This window comes from Copadichromis virginalis, linkage group LG6 (genome assembly GCF_057382275.1).
Source record: "Copadichromis virginalis isolate Kocher_CV1m ecotype Utaka linkage group LG6, C_Virginalis_male_GT1.1, whole genome shotgun sequence".
In the NCBI taxonomy this organism is placed as follows: Eukaryota; Metazoa; Chordata; class Actinopteri; order Cichliformes; family Cichlidae; genus Copadichromis; species Copadichromis virginalis.
Window position 1 is genome coordinate 5,978,591 of NC_140623.1, and position 12,572 is coordinate 5,991,162.

General features: G+C 39.2%; 1 protein-coding gene across 2 annotated transcripts in view; it reads left to right on the forward strand.

Moving 5' to 3' along the window:
- The first annotated feature begins 307 nt into the window (after positions 1 to 307).
- Positions 308 to 12,572, forward strand: part of p2rx3b (purinergic receptor P2X, ligand-gated ion channel, 3b) — a 46,415-nt gene continuing 34,150 nt past the window's right edge. For both annotated transcript variants that reach the window (XM_085458357.1, XM_085458358.1), the window contains exons 1-5: positions 308 to 502; positions 5,286 to 5,421; positions 5,500 to 5,571; positions 8,548 to 8,620; positions 8,756 to 8,849. In XM_085458357.1, coding sequence (XP_085314483.1) covers positions 381 to 502; positions 5,286 to 5,421; positions 5,500 to 5,571; positions 8,548 to 8,620; positions 8,756 to 8,849 — 497 coding nt within the window. In that variant the 5' untranslated portion in view covers positions 308 to 380. The remainder of the gene's footprint in view (positions 503 to 5,285; positions 5,422 to 5,499; positions 5,572 to 8,547; positions 8,621 to 8,755; positions 8,850 to 12,572) is intronic.

The following is a 12,572-nucleotide window of genomic DNA, read 5'->3' on the forward strand; positions in this document are numbered from 1 at the left end:
AGACAGAGCGAGAGAGAGCGAGAGAGAGAGAGAGAGAGAGAGAGAGAGAGAGAGGAAACGAGATTGGTATTTTGCATGAAGAGAGGAGTAATGGCATAGAAAGGCGCTGCTAAATGTGCTGCTCGTACTAATAACTCATTTTTCACGACACATGAAGCCTGAAGTAACGAGTGAAGAGGAGCAGCTGAAATTAAAAGTGACTGAGCTCCTTCACACAGTGATGAGCTGCAGCTCCTGCGTTCTGTCTTGGATCTAAATCTGTCGCTATCTTTCCTATTTTCAGATCATCTGGAGTCAACTTCCAGCTTTTTTTATTTCGATTCTTCACACAGTGGAATTATTTTTCTAACAAAGGCTTGTCAAGCACAAATACTGCCAGGATGTGGTCTTGCATCACAGACTTCTTCACCTATGAAACCACTAAGTCGGTGGTTGTGAAAAGTTGGACTATTGGAATCATCAACCGTGTTGTCCAGCTCCTCATCATCACTTACTTCATTGGGTGAGTGTTTGCTTGGACTTGGACAGTACCGACATTTATCTGGTTGAATAAAACATCATAACACAAACATGTATTTTAAAGGCTTTGCTGTTCAGTGTTCTGGATTAGTTGTTACATTAGGAAGGTTTAATTCTTCACTTTATTACTTTATATTTTATTATCTTTATAAAGCCACAGTTGTGTTGGTTAAATACATCGTTCATGTTTTACATAAAACCTCTTTGTTACTAGGAAAAGTAACCCATTCACTCAGCTGTAAAAGAAAGCTAACGAAGCATGCTTAATCATCCAAGTAAGGAAACCCCAGAAAGTTGATTTGGCTCATTTGAACGTAGCATTTTGAATGGTCATGATCATGAAACTGAGCTCACGAGCCATTGTTAGTCAGTGTACTAGGTTTGGTCTTCATACAGATGTACTGTAAATCTAACAAACCTTCATGTATTACTACAGTTTGTGGCTCTGAGAGTTAGTGTCTCAGTCCGAGTACTTAGGAATTACAACTGATTACTCGCTCTAATTTAAACGTCAGCAACTGGTGAAAAAATTGAAATTGAAACTTGATCCTTTTCGTCATTTGAGGCAAGAAAGATGTGATTTGTATGCATGCATGCTCTGCTTATGCTGGATTCTGTTCATTGTGAGCTTCCTTACACACTCTAAACCTCTTACTGTCGGGTTGGGTGGTTATGTCGTAGACTCAACCTCTGGTATGTTCTTATTTATCAGGCTATTCTTATTTACAAACTAGCACCCATCAAAAAAGTATGGGAAGCTACTGTTTTGGGTGCCAAGAATTGTTCTTCTTTCTCAGAGATTCACAGTAAATTTGGAAAAAGAGCATGCAGCTCCTTCCTCCTGGAATCAGCTGGGGAACCAACTGGTCTCACTCAATGAATTTAAAGTAAATGTAAACAACTTGAATGCAGTTAATTCAGGCTCTTTGACTGTGCTTTACTGTTGTATGGATATGCATGCTCTATTAGTTTATGCAACGCATGATTGTCCTGCTGTCCGTCTTGGCCAGGTAAAAGAGATTTTTAATGTGAAGAGTTTGTCGTTTTCCTGTTTTCATAAAGGTAAAAATAATAATAGCAATACTGTGGAGAACAGTCAGAATTGTTCTTTTGGTCCATAGCTGATGAAAAATGGAAATAGCTTCTTGGTCTGAAAGTACCTTGAACATGAATTATTTGTAGTAGCCAGCAGGGGGCAGAATCCTCTGGTTCTGAAAAGACTTGTACATATTTTCCTGTGACTGTAGAGGTCAACAAACAGGATTGTCCAGTCCCACTGGCTAATGTCTTGCAATTAAGAAGTAATTAGCCTCTGAGCATGTGGTGTCCACACTTACCCTGCCTTTTTTTAATCACAGTCTCCAACACTGAGGTGCTGATGTGAACATTCTGAGCTTAGCTTCCTCACTAATGCTTTTCCAACCAGTTACTGTGAGAAGCCACTTTTTTTATGCCCAATTTCTGTTGGAGTCTCTGTCATGCTGGAAGCTAGCCATGTTTCCTCCTTCAAGCACAGGCCGGGGAGGACTGGTGGCAGCTATCTTTTACTCCAGCTCATGAAATAACCAAAGACCCAGACAGGAAGCAGGAGTTTACATTTGGAAGCTTGACTCTAAGCCTCGAATACACTAATTAAAAAACTCTAAAAATAGTTTTGTTTGTTGCTTTCTGTTGTTTATCCCCTTTAATCAGAGTTTCTATTTGAATTCTCTTTTACCTGATTTAATGCTCATTTCAGATAAAATAATTATAGTGGGTGATTAAATTTTCGTATAGGTACTGAAATCAACAGCCTAAACACTGCATTTAATCTATTATTAGACCCAGTTGGCTTTAATCACACTCTGGGCCTCATTCTGACACAAGGCATAGGAAATGGACATTAGTGAATACTGTTTAATGTCTGATCTTTTCTTAATAAAGTTTACATGTGCAAAAATGGACTACAAGAAAAAAAAAGAGAACCTCAAATCAGAAGTGCTTGACTTCCTTGTACAACTTACAGACACGGGCCTTAAAGCAGATAGCTCTAGAGAGCAAATGGCATCTCACTAATTTAGAAATTCGTTTTTTCTTTCTTTTTAAGGCCATCAGTGAAGATAGGACTTATTTATCACTGAGTGAAGTAAATGAGTACATCTCCAGGTTTCTCGTCAGAGCTGTAACCAGGCTGATGAAAACTCAGAGCGCTGTTCAGCCCAGCATTCCTTTATCCTTAAACAGTAACCACTCCATCAATTTCTTCACAGATAACATTTTAACCATTAAAGAAAGAAATATTGATGACCATCTCACAGACATTATGTCCAAAACTTTCATTACTACTGATATTTATTTAGACTCGTTTTCTTAGATTGTTTGAGTAATTTGATTACTTCCTCCAACATATCTTTTAGACCCCATTCCTACAAGACTGCTCAAAGACATCCCACCATTAACTAATCCCTTTATCTTAAATATGATCAAAATATCTTTACTCCCTAACTTCTCTTAATATCACGTGACCAGCTGTCTTATATATCTCTGACCTTCCTTTTATCAATTGTTGAACGAGTAGTTGTAAAACAACTGTTCATCTGTAGATATATGGTTTTGTTGAAGTCAGTCAGAGCTCATCACAGCACAGAAACAGCACTAGTGAAAATACTGAATAATCGTACGGCCTCTGACAGTGGACTCATGCCTGTGCATGTCCTGGTAGACCATCGCTGATCTCAACATTGTACTGCACAGATTAGAACATGCCGTGGGTATGAAGGCCACTGCAGTGGTTTGAATCATGTCTATGTAACAGACTCCAGTGTGTTTATGTAAATGTCTTCTTCACATACCGAGGTTAATTATGGAGTTCCACAGGGTTCTGTGCTGAGACCAGTTGTCTGGCCATCGTGGCTCAAGAGTTGGGAGTTCGCCTTGTAATCGGAAGGTTCTCGACAGTCTCGGTCGTTGTGTCCTTGGGCAAGACACTTCACCTGTTGCCTACTGGTGGTGGTCAGAGGGCCCAGTGGCGCCAGTGTCCGGCAGCCTCGCCTCTGTCAGTGCGCCCTAGGGTGGCTGTGGCTACAATGTAGCTTGCCATCACCAGTGTGTGAATGTGTGTGTGAATGGGTGGATGACTGGATGTGTAAAGCGCTTTGGGGTCCTTAGGGACTAGAAAAGCGCTATATAAATACAGGCCATATTTACATTATTTTACATTATTACTGCTATGCAGATGATACTCAGCTTTATCTGTACATGAAGCCATATGAGACACACCGATTAGTTAAACTACAGAAAAAAACACTAATAGATGAAGAAAACTGAACTGAATTGTTTATGCTAGCGATTCCTTCTTAGACTTAGTCTCTCCTACACCGATTGGCACATAGGATAACTAATGACTTCCAACGACTCCGGTCATTTGTGGTTAGCTCAGCTTCCCAGATGATGCCAACAATGTTCAGATCTTTAATGTCTTCACTTCAGTCTACGACATGGTTGCTCAGTAGCCACTGATGCCTGTCCCAAACCCAGAGGTTAGAAGGAATGGGCATGCACCCCGTAAAAAGTTATCTTGCTACAGAATCAGCTCATGATATCTCGATGTTAGGGATTAGTAGACTACATTTCTAATTTGATATTAGCTGCTGCTGTTGACTGAAGCCAAAACTGAGCATGAGTATCACGTTCTGTTTTTATTTATTTATTTAACATAACACAAAAGGTTTTTAACCTCCTAAGACCCCAACTCTTCCATGACATGTATTTTTAATTTCTGTTTGATATTTGGACATATTTGGGCCCAATGAATGTAAAAACAAAGAATTACCAGATTCTTTTTTAACCTTATTTTTGTTTTTAAGAAAAATAAGAGCCACATATGAGGATATTCGTTTTAAATTTTGATAGAACAGTAGCAGTATAATGTCCTCGTAAGTGGATGTCAGGCCCATGTAGAGCAAAATTGAGTATTTTAGCCTAAAAACCCCAAAATGTGATGTCCACATATGTGGACGCCAGGTCCTAGGAGGTTAAGCGATGAAAAGGCCTGTACAAAGCATTTCAGAGGGTCGCCAGATTTTTTTTAAAGTTGAAAAATTCCAAACTCTCAGGTGACGTCTTGCAGTTCTGTAAGTAGAACATGCAATAAGTCCAAATGGCTTTGGTGGGAACGGACGCCCATAAACCATCCGTTCTAACATGCAGTCAAAACTGTGAAAGGGTTCATTTTAGACCTAAACAAGATGTTTTATTAAACTGACAGTTTTGCTGCACACACCACAGCAAACAAGCACCAAAGGTAAGAATCCAATAAACCTGAATACTTAGTGAACTCTGTCAGAAAACATGGTTTCCATTGGTAGTATGAATCCTGTTCTCCTGGCTGAAGTTTCACATTTAACAACTTCTGTTTCTTAATGTGGATTTTTGATCTTTATACTGCCTCACTAGAGGCTAAATCACACTGAGAATAATGAGAATAATATGAGAGTAATCACACTTGTCTGCTCTGCAAATTCTCATAGTGACTTCTCAATAGGTCATTCATTTCATTATTTATTTCCAATCAAAAGACCTCAACTCTTAATTATTCTGAAAAGAAAACTCTGAGCTAATGATCACAGATTAGCAGATCTAACTGAATTCCTTTGTAGTGTCTTACAGCGAGCATTTTCAGTGCACTATCCCTGATTGTAGCTAGTGGCAAGAAGGGTTGTTTTTTTAAGTATAATGATGCTTATGATTACATTTTGGCATGCATCACTCTCTATGTAATGTTTCAGATGGGTGTTTCTCACTGAGAAGGCCTACCAGATTAGAGACACGGCGATTGAATCCTCTGTGATGACCAAGGTCAAAGGCTTTGGAATCTACAATAACAAGGTTATGGATGTAGCAGACTACGTCACTCCTACACAGGTGTGTGTGTATGGACGAATGTAAGGACTGACTGAGTGAAGATGAGATACTGACAGACTGCATTTGTATCTCCTGCAGGGAGCTTCGGTGTTCTGCATCATCACTAAACTGATTACTACAGAGAACCAAGTCCAAGGATACTGTCCTGACGTAAGTCATCATCACCACGACTAACAGATCATCACTCAGTCCTGGGGCTCATTTACTTTACAGATACACAAAGCCAATGTTGGCTACGTGCTAGTTGTAAACACAATGCTTTCCCTTTTGGAAAAAGCAATAGTATCTCACCCTGTACAAAAAAGGACAGCGCTCCATTACTTTAACCAGCTGCTGTGATGTGATATAAAGATATAAAGGAATTTGCTGCATTTCTAACTGAAGTCACGATAAAATATGACTCCTTTCTTATTGTTGGGGATTTTAATATTCATGTGTGCTGTCCAGATAAGCCCATGGTTAAAGACTTTTTGAATCTTACTGATTCTTTTAATTTAGTTCGATGTGTGTCTGCACCCACGCAACAGTGTGGCCACACTCTCGATCTGGTTTTAGCCTGTTTTTAATCTGAAAGTCTCCGATCCTGTTTTCTCTGATCATATGCCGGTTCTGTTTGACATCTCTTTATCTAGAAATGAATTCAGGGGGCTTGTCCCTGCAAAGACATCTCGTTTGTTAAATTCTTCCACGGCAGCACGGTTCTCCACCTACTATAATCAGTTCTCCATTCCTGAGACACTCCAATACGTAGAGGAACTCAGTTTTTGGTTTCATACCACTTGTCAGACTGTCTTGGATATTGTTGCTCCTCTAAAAATTAAGCATCCTAAGACAAAGCTTGAACCCTGGTTGAACGATGAAACCCGTGCTGCGAGGCGTGAATGTCGTAGGGCTGAGCGGAGATGGAAAAAAGATAACTTACAGGTCTCTTTACAAAGTTTAAGAGAGTGCTGGGCCTTATATCAGCTTACAATAAAAGAAGCAAAGAGGAAACACTTTGCAAACATTATTATGGTGAATTATCAGAAACCACACATATTGTTTAAGTCAATTGAGACTATTTTAAGCTCTCCCTCTGCTCTTAGTTTTGAGCCTTCACTTGAAATGTGTGAAAGGTTTCTGCACTTCTTTATAAACAAGGTAGCCTCGGCTAGGGCGCAGATTATTTTGCCCACATCTGACCCCTCTGATCTTCCAGTTTTCTCAGCTGTCTTTCAACAGTTTGAGTCGGTTACTCTTGCTCAGCTACAGGAGGTGGTAGTTCATTTAAAGCCTGTAGGCTCACCTTATGATCCTATCCCTCCCCTTTTTCTGAAAGAAGTTTTTTCTACCATAGGTCCAACCATTTTAACCATTTTAAATAGCAGCCTTACTTCAGGTGTGGTTCCAAAGAATTTCAAAGATGCAATTGTGCAACCACTTCTTAAGAAACCTGGGCTAGATACAAACGCTGTTGAGAATTTTAGACCAATATCTAAGCTGCCCTTTTTATCTAAAGTCTTGGAAAAAATTGTATATGACCAATTGATCTCATACTTGAATGCACAAAATGTTCAGGAGATTTTTCAATCTGGTTTTAAAGCAATGCATAGCACTGAATCAGCACTTTTAAGAATTTTTAATGATATATTTTTATCATATGATTCTGGTGAAAGTGTCATTCTCATTTTACTCGATTTAACTGCTGCATTTGACACTGTAGACCATGAAATTTTAATCTCACGTTTGGAGCAGTGGGTCGGTATAACAGGTGTGGCTCTGAAATGGTTCAGGTCTTACTTAACAAACCGAACCTTTTCAGTTCGCTTAGGAAACTGTGAGTCCTCCCGAGCTCCGTTGTCTCATGGAGTACCACAGGGTTCCATTCTGGGCCCTATCCTGTTGTCACTTTATTTACTTCCATTGGGCTCAATTTTTAGAAAACACAGACTCTCGTTTCACTGTTATGCAGATGACTGCCAGATTTATGTTCCTCTTAAAAAGAAAGATGGGTCGTCTGTAAATCGTTTACAAACATGTCTGGAGGACGTCAAGTCGTGGTTGGCGCTAAACTTTCTTTGTTTTAATGGTTCTAAAACTGAAGTAATGGTGTTCAGACCTGCCTCCACTGCTGTTCCGTGTGTTGATTTGCAATCCCTGAAATCATTCTGTAAACCAGAGATTGTTAATCTGGGTTTTAAAATGGATCCTGAGCTTAAGCTTGAAAGCCAGATTGGGTTGGTTGTAAGGTCTAGTTTCTTTCATCTGAGGCAACTGGCCAAAATTAAGCACTTTCTTACGAGACAGCAATTTGAAACAGTAATCCACGCTTTTGTAACCGTTCGGCTGGATTACTGTAATTCTCTTTATTTTGGGGTGAGTCGGTCTTCTGTTTTTCGACTGCAGTTAGTCCAGAATGCTGCTGCACGCCTTTTAACTGGCACTCATAGATACGAGCATATCACCCCAGTTTTATATTCACTTCATTGGCTGCCCGTGCATTTTAGGATCCATTTTAAGATGCTTTTATTTGTTTTTAAATGTTTGTCCAATGCTGCCCCTGTGTACCTCTCTGAGCTTCTTCATCCATACATACCTTCCCGGTCCCTCAGGTCGGCAGACCATCTCCTCCTGAGTGTGCCCAGGACTAATCGTAAGCTCAGAGGGGATCGGGCGTTTGCTGTGGCAGCACCAAAATTGTGGAATGAGTTGCCTTTACATGTTAGACAGGCACCTTCCTTATCTGTTTTTAAATCACGTCTTAAAACATATTTATTTACCTTGGCTTTTAGCACAGCAGGACTTGTTGATGTCTCTTAATACGTTTCTTATTAATTATATTACTTTTAATTTTAAGATATTTTATATGTAATTTAAACTGTTTCCTCTCTGTTTTATATTTGTAGCACTTTGGTCAACATAGTTGGATGTAAAGTGCGTTATAAATAAAGATGCTATGCTATGCTATGTGAGTGGATTTAGAGAGACGTCGGTGTCAATACAACTGCTGCACATGATGAGAAAATTAAAAATTAATTATAAAATGTATGCACGTATTTGAGGGATGTAAAAAACCAAACACTGTACTGTAAAACAGCTGTGATGCAGCTTTAATGTTCTCTTCACATGTCACTGTATTTTATCCAGAGTGAAAAAAGAAAGTTTCTTTGTACAGACGACAGAAACTGCACAAAGCACATCAATAAGCCGGCAAGTTATGGTGAGATACTTTGTCTTTATCATGCAGTAACAATATTTCACGTTAAAATGATCTGTTGATGACTAGATTTATGTGCATTAATATGTTGTAGTGTTTTACTTTGGACCTTGTACCTGTATTTTCTTTTCTACTCAGGAATTGCTACAGGGAGGTGTGTTCCTTTTAATGCCATGATCAAGACGTGTGAGATTAAGGGTTGGTGTCCTGCTGAGATCGACACCATCAAGCCGTAAGATGATGCTCTGCATGTGGTAAAGAGCTTTTTAGTAGTGATGTGTCGGAAGTGAACGATGCTCCTTATCGCGAGCCGTGGGGTTTTTCTTTCTCTCTCTCTCTCGCACTTTTTTCCGCTTCACTCCGCATGCAAGCCGTGTGCTTTGCACTGGGCAGAGGGGGGAGGGGCAGTAGTTACACTCGCAGTAGCACAGGAACAGAGCGGGAGGGAAGGAGAGAGAAAGAGAGCCAGGGACAACAACGTCACATTAGAAAGGTATAGTAATCATCCACAACTATTTTCAGTTGCAGATGATAAAGGATTCAGAAAGTTTATTCATGCAGGTCCATATGACAGAGAATATGCATCTTCTTTTTGTTTTCATATTTTAATTTATATTTAATTGTGTTGTGGTTTGCAGTGTTTTGTGTTGTTTCACTTTAAATTTGTTTAAAAGGAAAAAGCTGAAAATTTAAATAGTTAAAAGTTGAAATGTGAATAGTTGGTTTTTGTATTATATGATTTATTTATTACATTTTATGTGGATTGAATAAATAAAAGTATATTTACGGTACCCTAGAGACAAAGCACATACAAACTCCAAAACATGTAAAAACTGTACAAAAGACAACAGCGGTGCTCCAGAATGCTGGGCGCAGTGGTGAGCGTTTGTTACCTAGTGGCTACACAAGCCAGGAAGTACCAAGTTTGTACGTGCTTTTTGGAGTTTGTACGTGTTTTGTCTCTAGGGGGCACCGCATATATTTATATATAAACATACATAGATAAAACCACTTTTTCTTTTACATTAGTAATTCCTTTTGTGCAAAATTTTATATTATTGTTAATAATAAATTAATTAAAGCAACAAAACAACCTGAAGATCCGGTTCGGAGCTGAAAGAACCGGTTCTCTAAAAAGAGCCGAAAATCCCATCACTACCTTTTAGCAGGCTTTCCCATATGGAAAAGATATTTATAAATCTTATAAAGTTTGTATCTGTCTTGTGTGAAACTTGTACGAAAAGCATACAAGAGTGAAAACAGATATAAGATCCCTAGAAAAATTTGATAAATGAAACTTGTATGTTTTGGATACTTCCTGGAACAATATCTGAAAGTAATGAGAAAGTGGCCACATGAGTAAATCATATAAGCCTTATATGATTCACTATATGAAGTAGGCCACATCTGATGCAAGTTTTTACTATTCCTTTTCAATTCAATTCAATTCAATTTTATTTATATAGCGCCAAATCACAACAAAAGTCGCCTCAAGGCGCTTCATAGATACAGAGAAAAACCCAACAATCATATGACCCCCTATGAGCAGCACTTTGGCGACAGTGGGAAGAAAAAACTTAACAGGAAGAAACCTCCAGCAGAACCAGGCTCAGGGAGAGGCGGGGCCATCTGCTGTTATTAGTTGGGGTGAGAGAAGGAAGACAGGATAAAAGACATGCTGTGGAAGAGAGACAGAGATTAATAACAGATATGATTCAATGCAGAGAGGTCTGTTAATACATAGTGAGTGAGAAAGGTGACTGGAAAGGAAAAACTCAATGCATCATGGGAATCCCCCGGCAGCCTACGTCTATTGCAGCATAACTAAGGGACAATTCAGGGTCACCTGGTCCCGCCCTAACTATATGCTTTAGCAAAAAGGAAAGTTTGAAGCCTAATCTTGAAAGTAGAGATAGTGTCTGTCTCCTGAATCCAAACTGGAAGCTGGTTCCACAGAAGAGGGGCCTGAAAACTGAAGGCTCTGCCTCCCATTCTACTTTTAAATACTCTAGGAACAACAAGTAGGCCTGCAGTGTGAGAGCAAAGTGCTCTAATAGGGTGATATGGTACTACAAGGTCATTAAGATAAGATGGGGCCTGATTATTTAAGACCTTGTATGTGAGGAGCAGGATTTTGAATTCTGGATTTAACAGGAAGCCAATGAAGGGAAGCCAAAACAGGAGAAATCTGCTCTCTCTTTCTAGTCCCTGTCAGGACTCTTGCTGCAGCATTTTCATTTCATTTATTTATTCATTTTCAGGCACAACAAATACCTATATTGAACATAAAATACACAAAACAAAAAACAAAACTTGCCTGAAAAAGGAGTGGGACGAAGAAAACTTATTAAATCCCACCCCTATACTCACTCATCAACAAAAAAAAACAATAAACTTCCCGCAGCTACGCCCATCATTGCATACAGACCCATCAACAGCCCCGGGCAGATACAAGCATCTAAGCGGCAGCTCGCAACCAACAATTAGAGCCTTCATAACTGAATACAGAATATATAAATTATAAATTGCATTACCACAGGTAACAGGCAGTAATAACTACAAGTAACAGACACACATACATATACATACATATATATCTACACACACAAGTACATATATGTACATACATACGCACACTTTATTTTTTATTTTTTATTTTGGAATCCATACCAGCAATGGTAAGAGGACAGACATTACAGAGCACACTAAAACCCATCATTGAGTATACTGTGACCAGACCAACTGTTTGTAGAGAAATTTAAATCTATGAATATTTTTGCATTGTTTCATTGTAAACTCAGACTGTTCCAGATTTTCACACCACATACAGACACACAAAAGCCTTTACGGGTTGTTCGAGTTCTGGTTAATTTGAATTCTCCAAAGATAAGATGGGGCCTGATTATTTAAGACCTGGATTAGCTGAAGGCTTTTCAGGGAGTTTTTAGGACTTTCTGATAATAATGAATTACAGTCGTCCAGCCTGGAAGTAATGAATGCATGAACTAGTTTTTCAGCGTCACTCTGAGACAGGATATTTCTAATTTTAGATATGTTGCACAAACAAATTTTAGAGATGTTGCACAAATGGAAGAAAGCAGTCTTACATATTTGTTTAATATGTGCGTTGAAGGACATGTCCTGGTCAAAAATGACTCCAAGGTTCCTCACAGTGTTACTGGAGGCCAAGGTAATGCCATCCAGAGTAAGAATCTGGTTAGATACCATATTTCTAAGATTTTCAGGGCCGAGTACAATAACCTCAGTTTGATCTGAATTAAGAAGCAGAAAGTTAGCGGCCATCCAGGTCTTTATGTCTTTAAGACATTCCTGCAGTTTAACTCATTGGTGTGTGTTATCTGGCTTCATGGACAGATAGAGCTGGGTGTCATCTGCATAGCAGTGTAAATGTATGCTATGTCTTCTGATGATGCTGCCTAAGGGAAGCATGTATAATGTAAACAGAATTGGTCCTAGCACTGAACCCTGTGGAACTCCATTATTAACCTCAGTGTGTGAAGAGGACTCTCCATTTATATGCACAAACTGGAGTCTATTAGATAGATATGATACAAACCACTGCAGTGCAGTACCTGTAATACCTACAGCATGTTCTAATCGCTCTAATAGGATATTATGGTCGACAGTATCGAACGCTGCACTGAGGTCTAGCAGGACAAGCACAGAGATGAGTCCACTGTCAGAGGCCATAAGAAGATCATTTGTAACCTTCACTAAAGCTGTTTCTGTGCTGTGATGAGCTCTGAAACCTGACTGAAACTCTTCAAATAAACCATTCCTCTGCAGATGATCTGTTAGCTGTTTGACAACTACTCTTTCAAGGATGTTTGATATAAAGGAAGGTTGGAGATTGGCCTATAATTAGCTAAGACTGCTGGGTCTAGAGATGCTTTTTGAGTAAAGGTTTAACTACAGCCAGCTTGAAGGCCTGTGG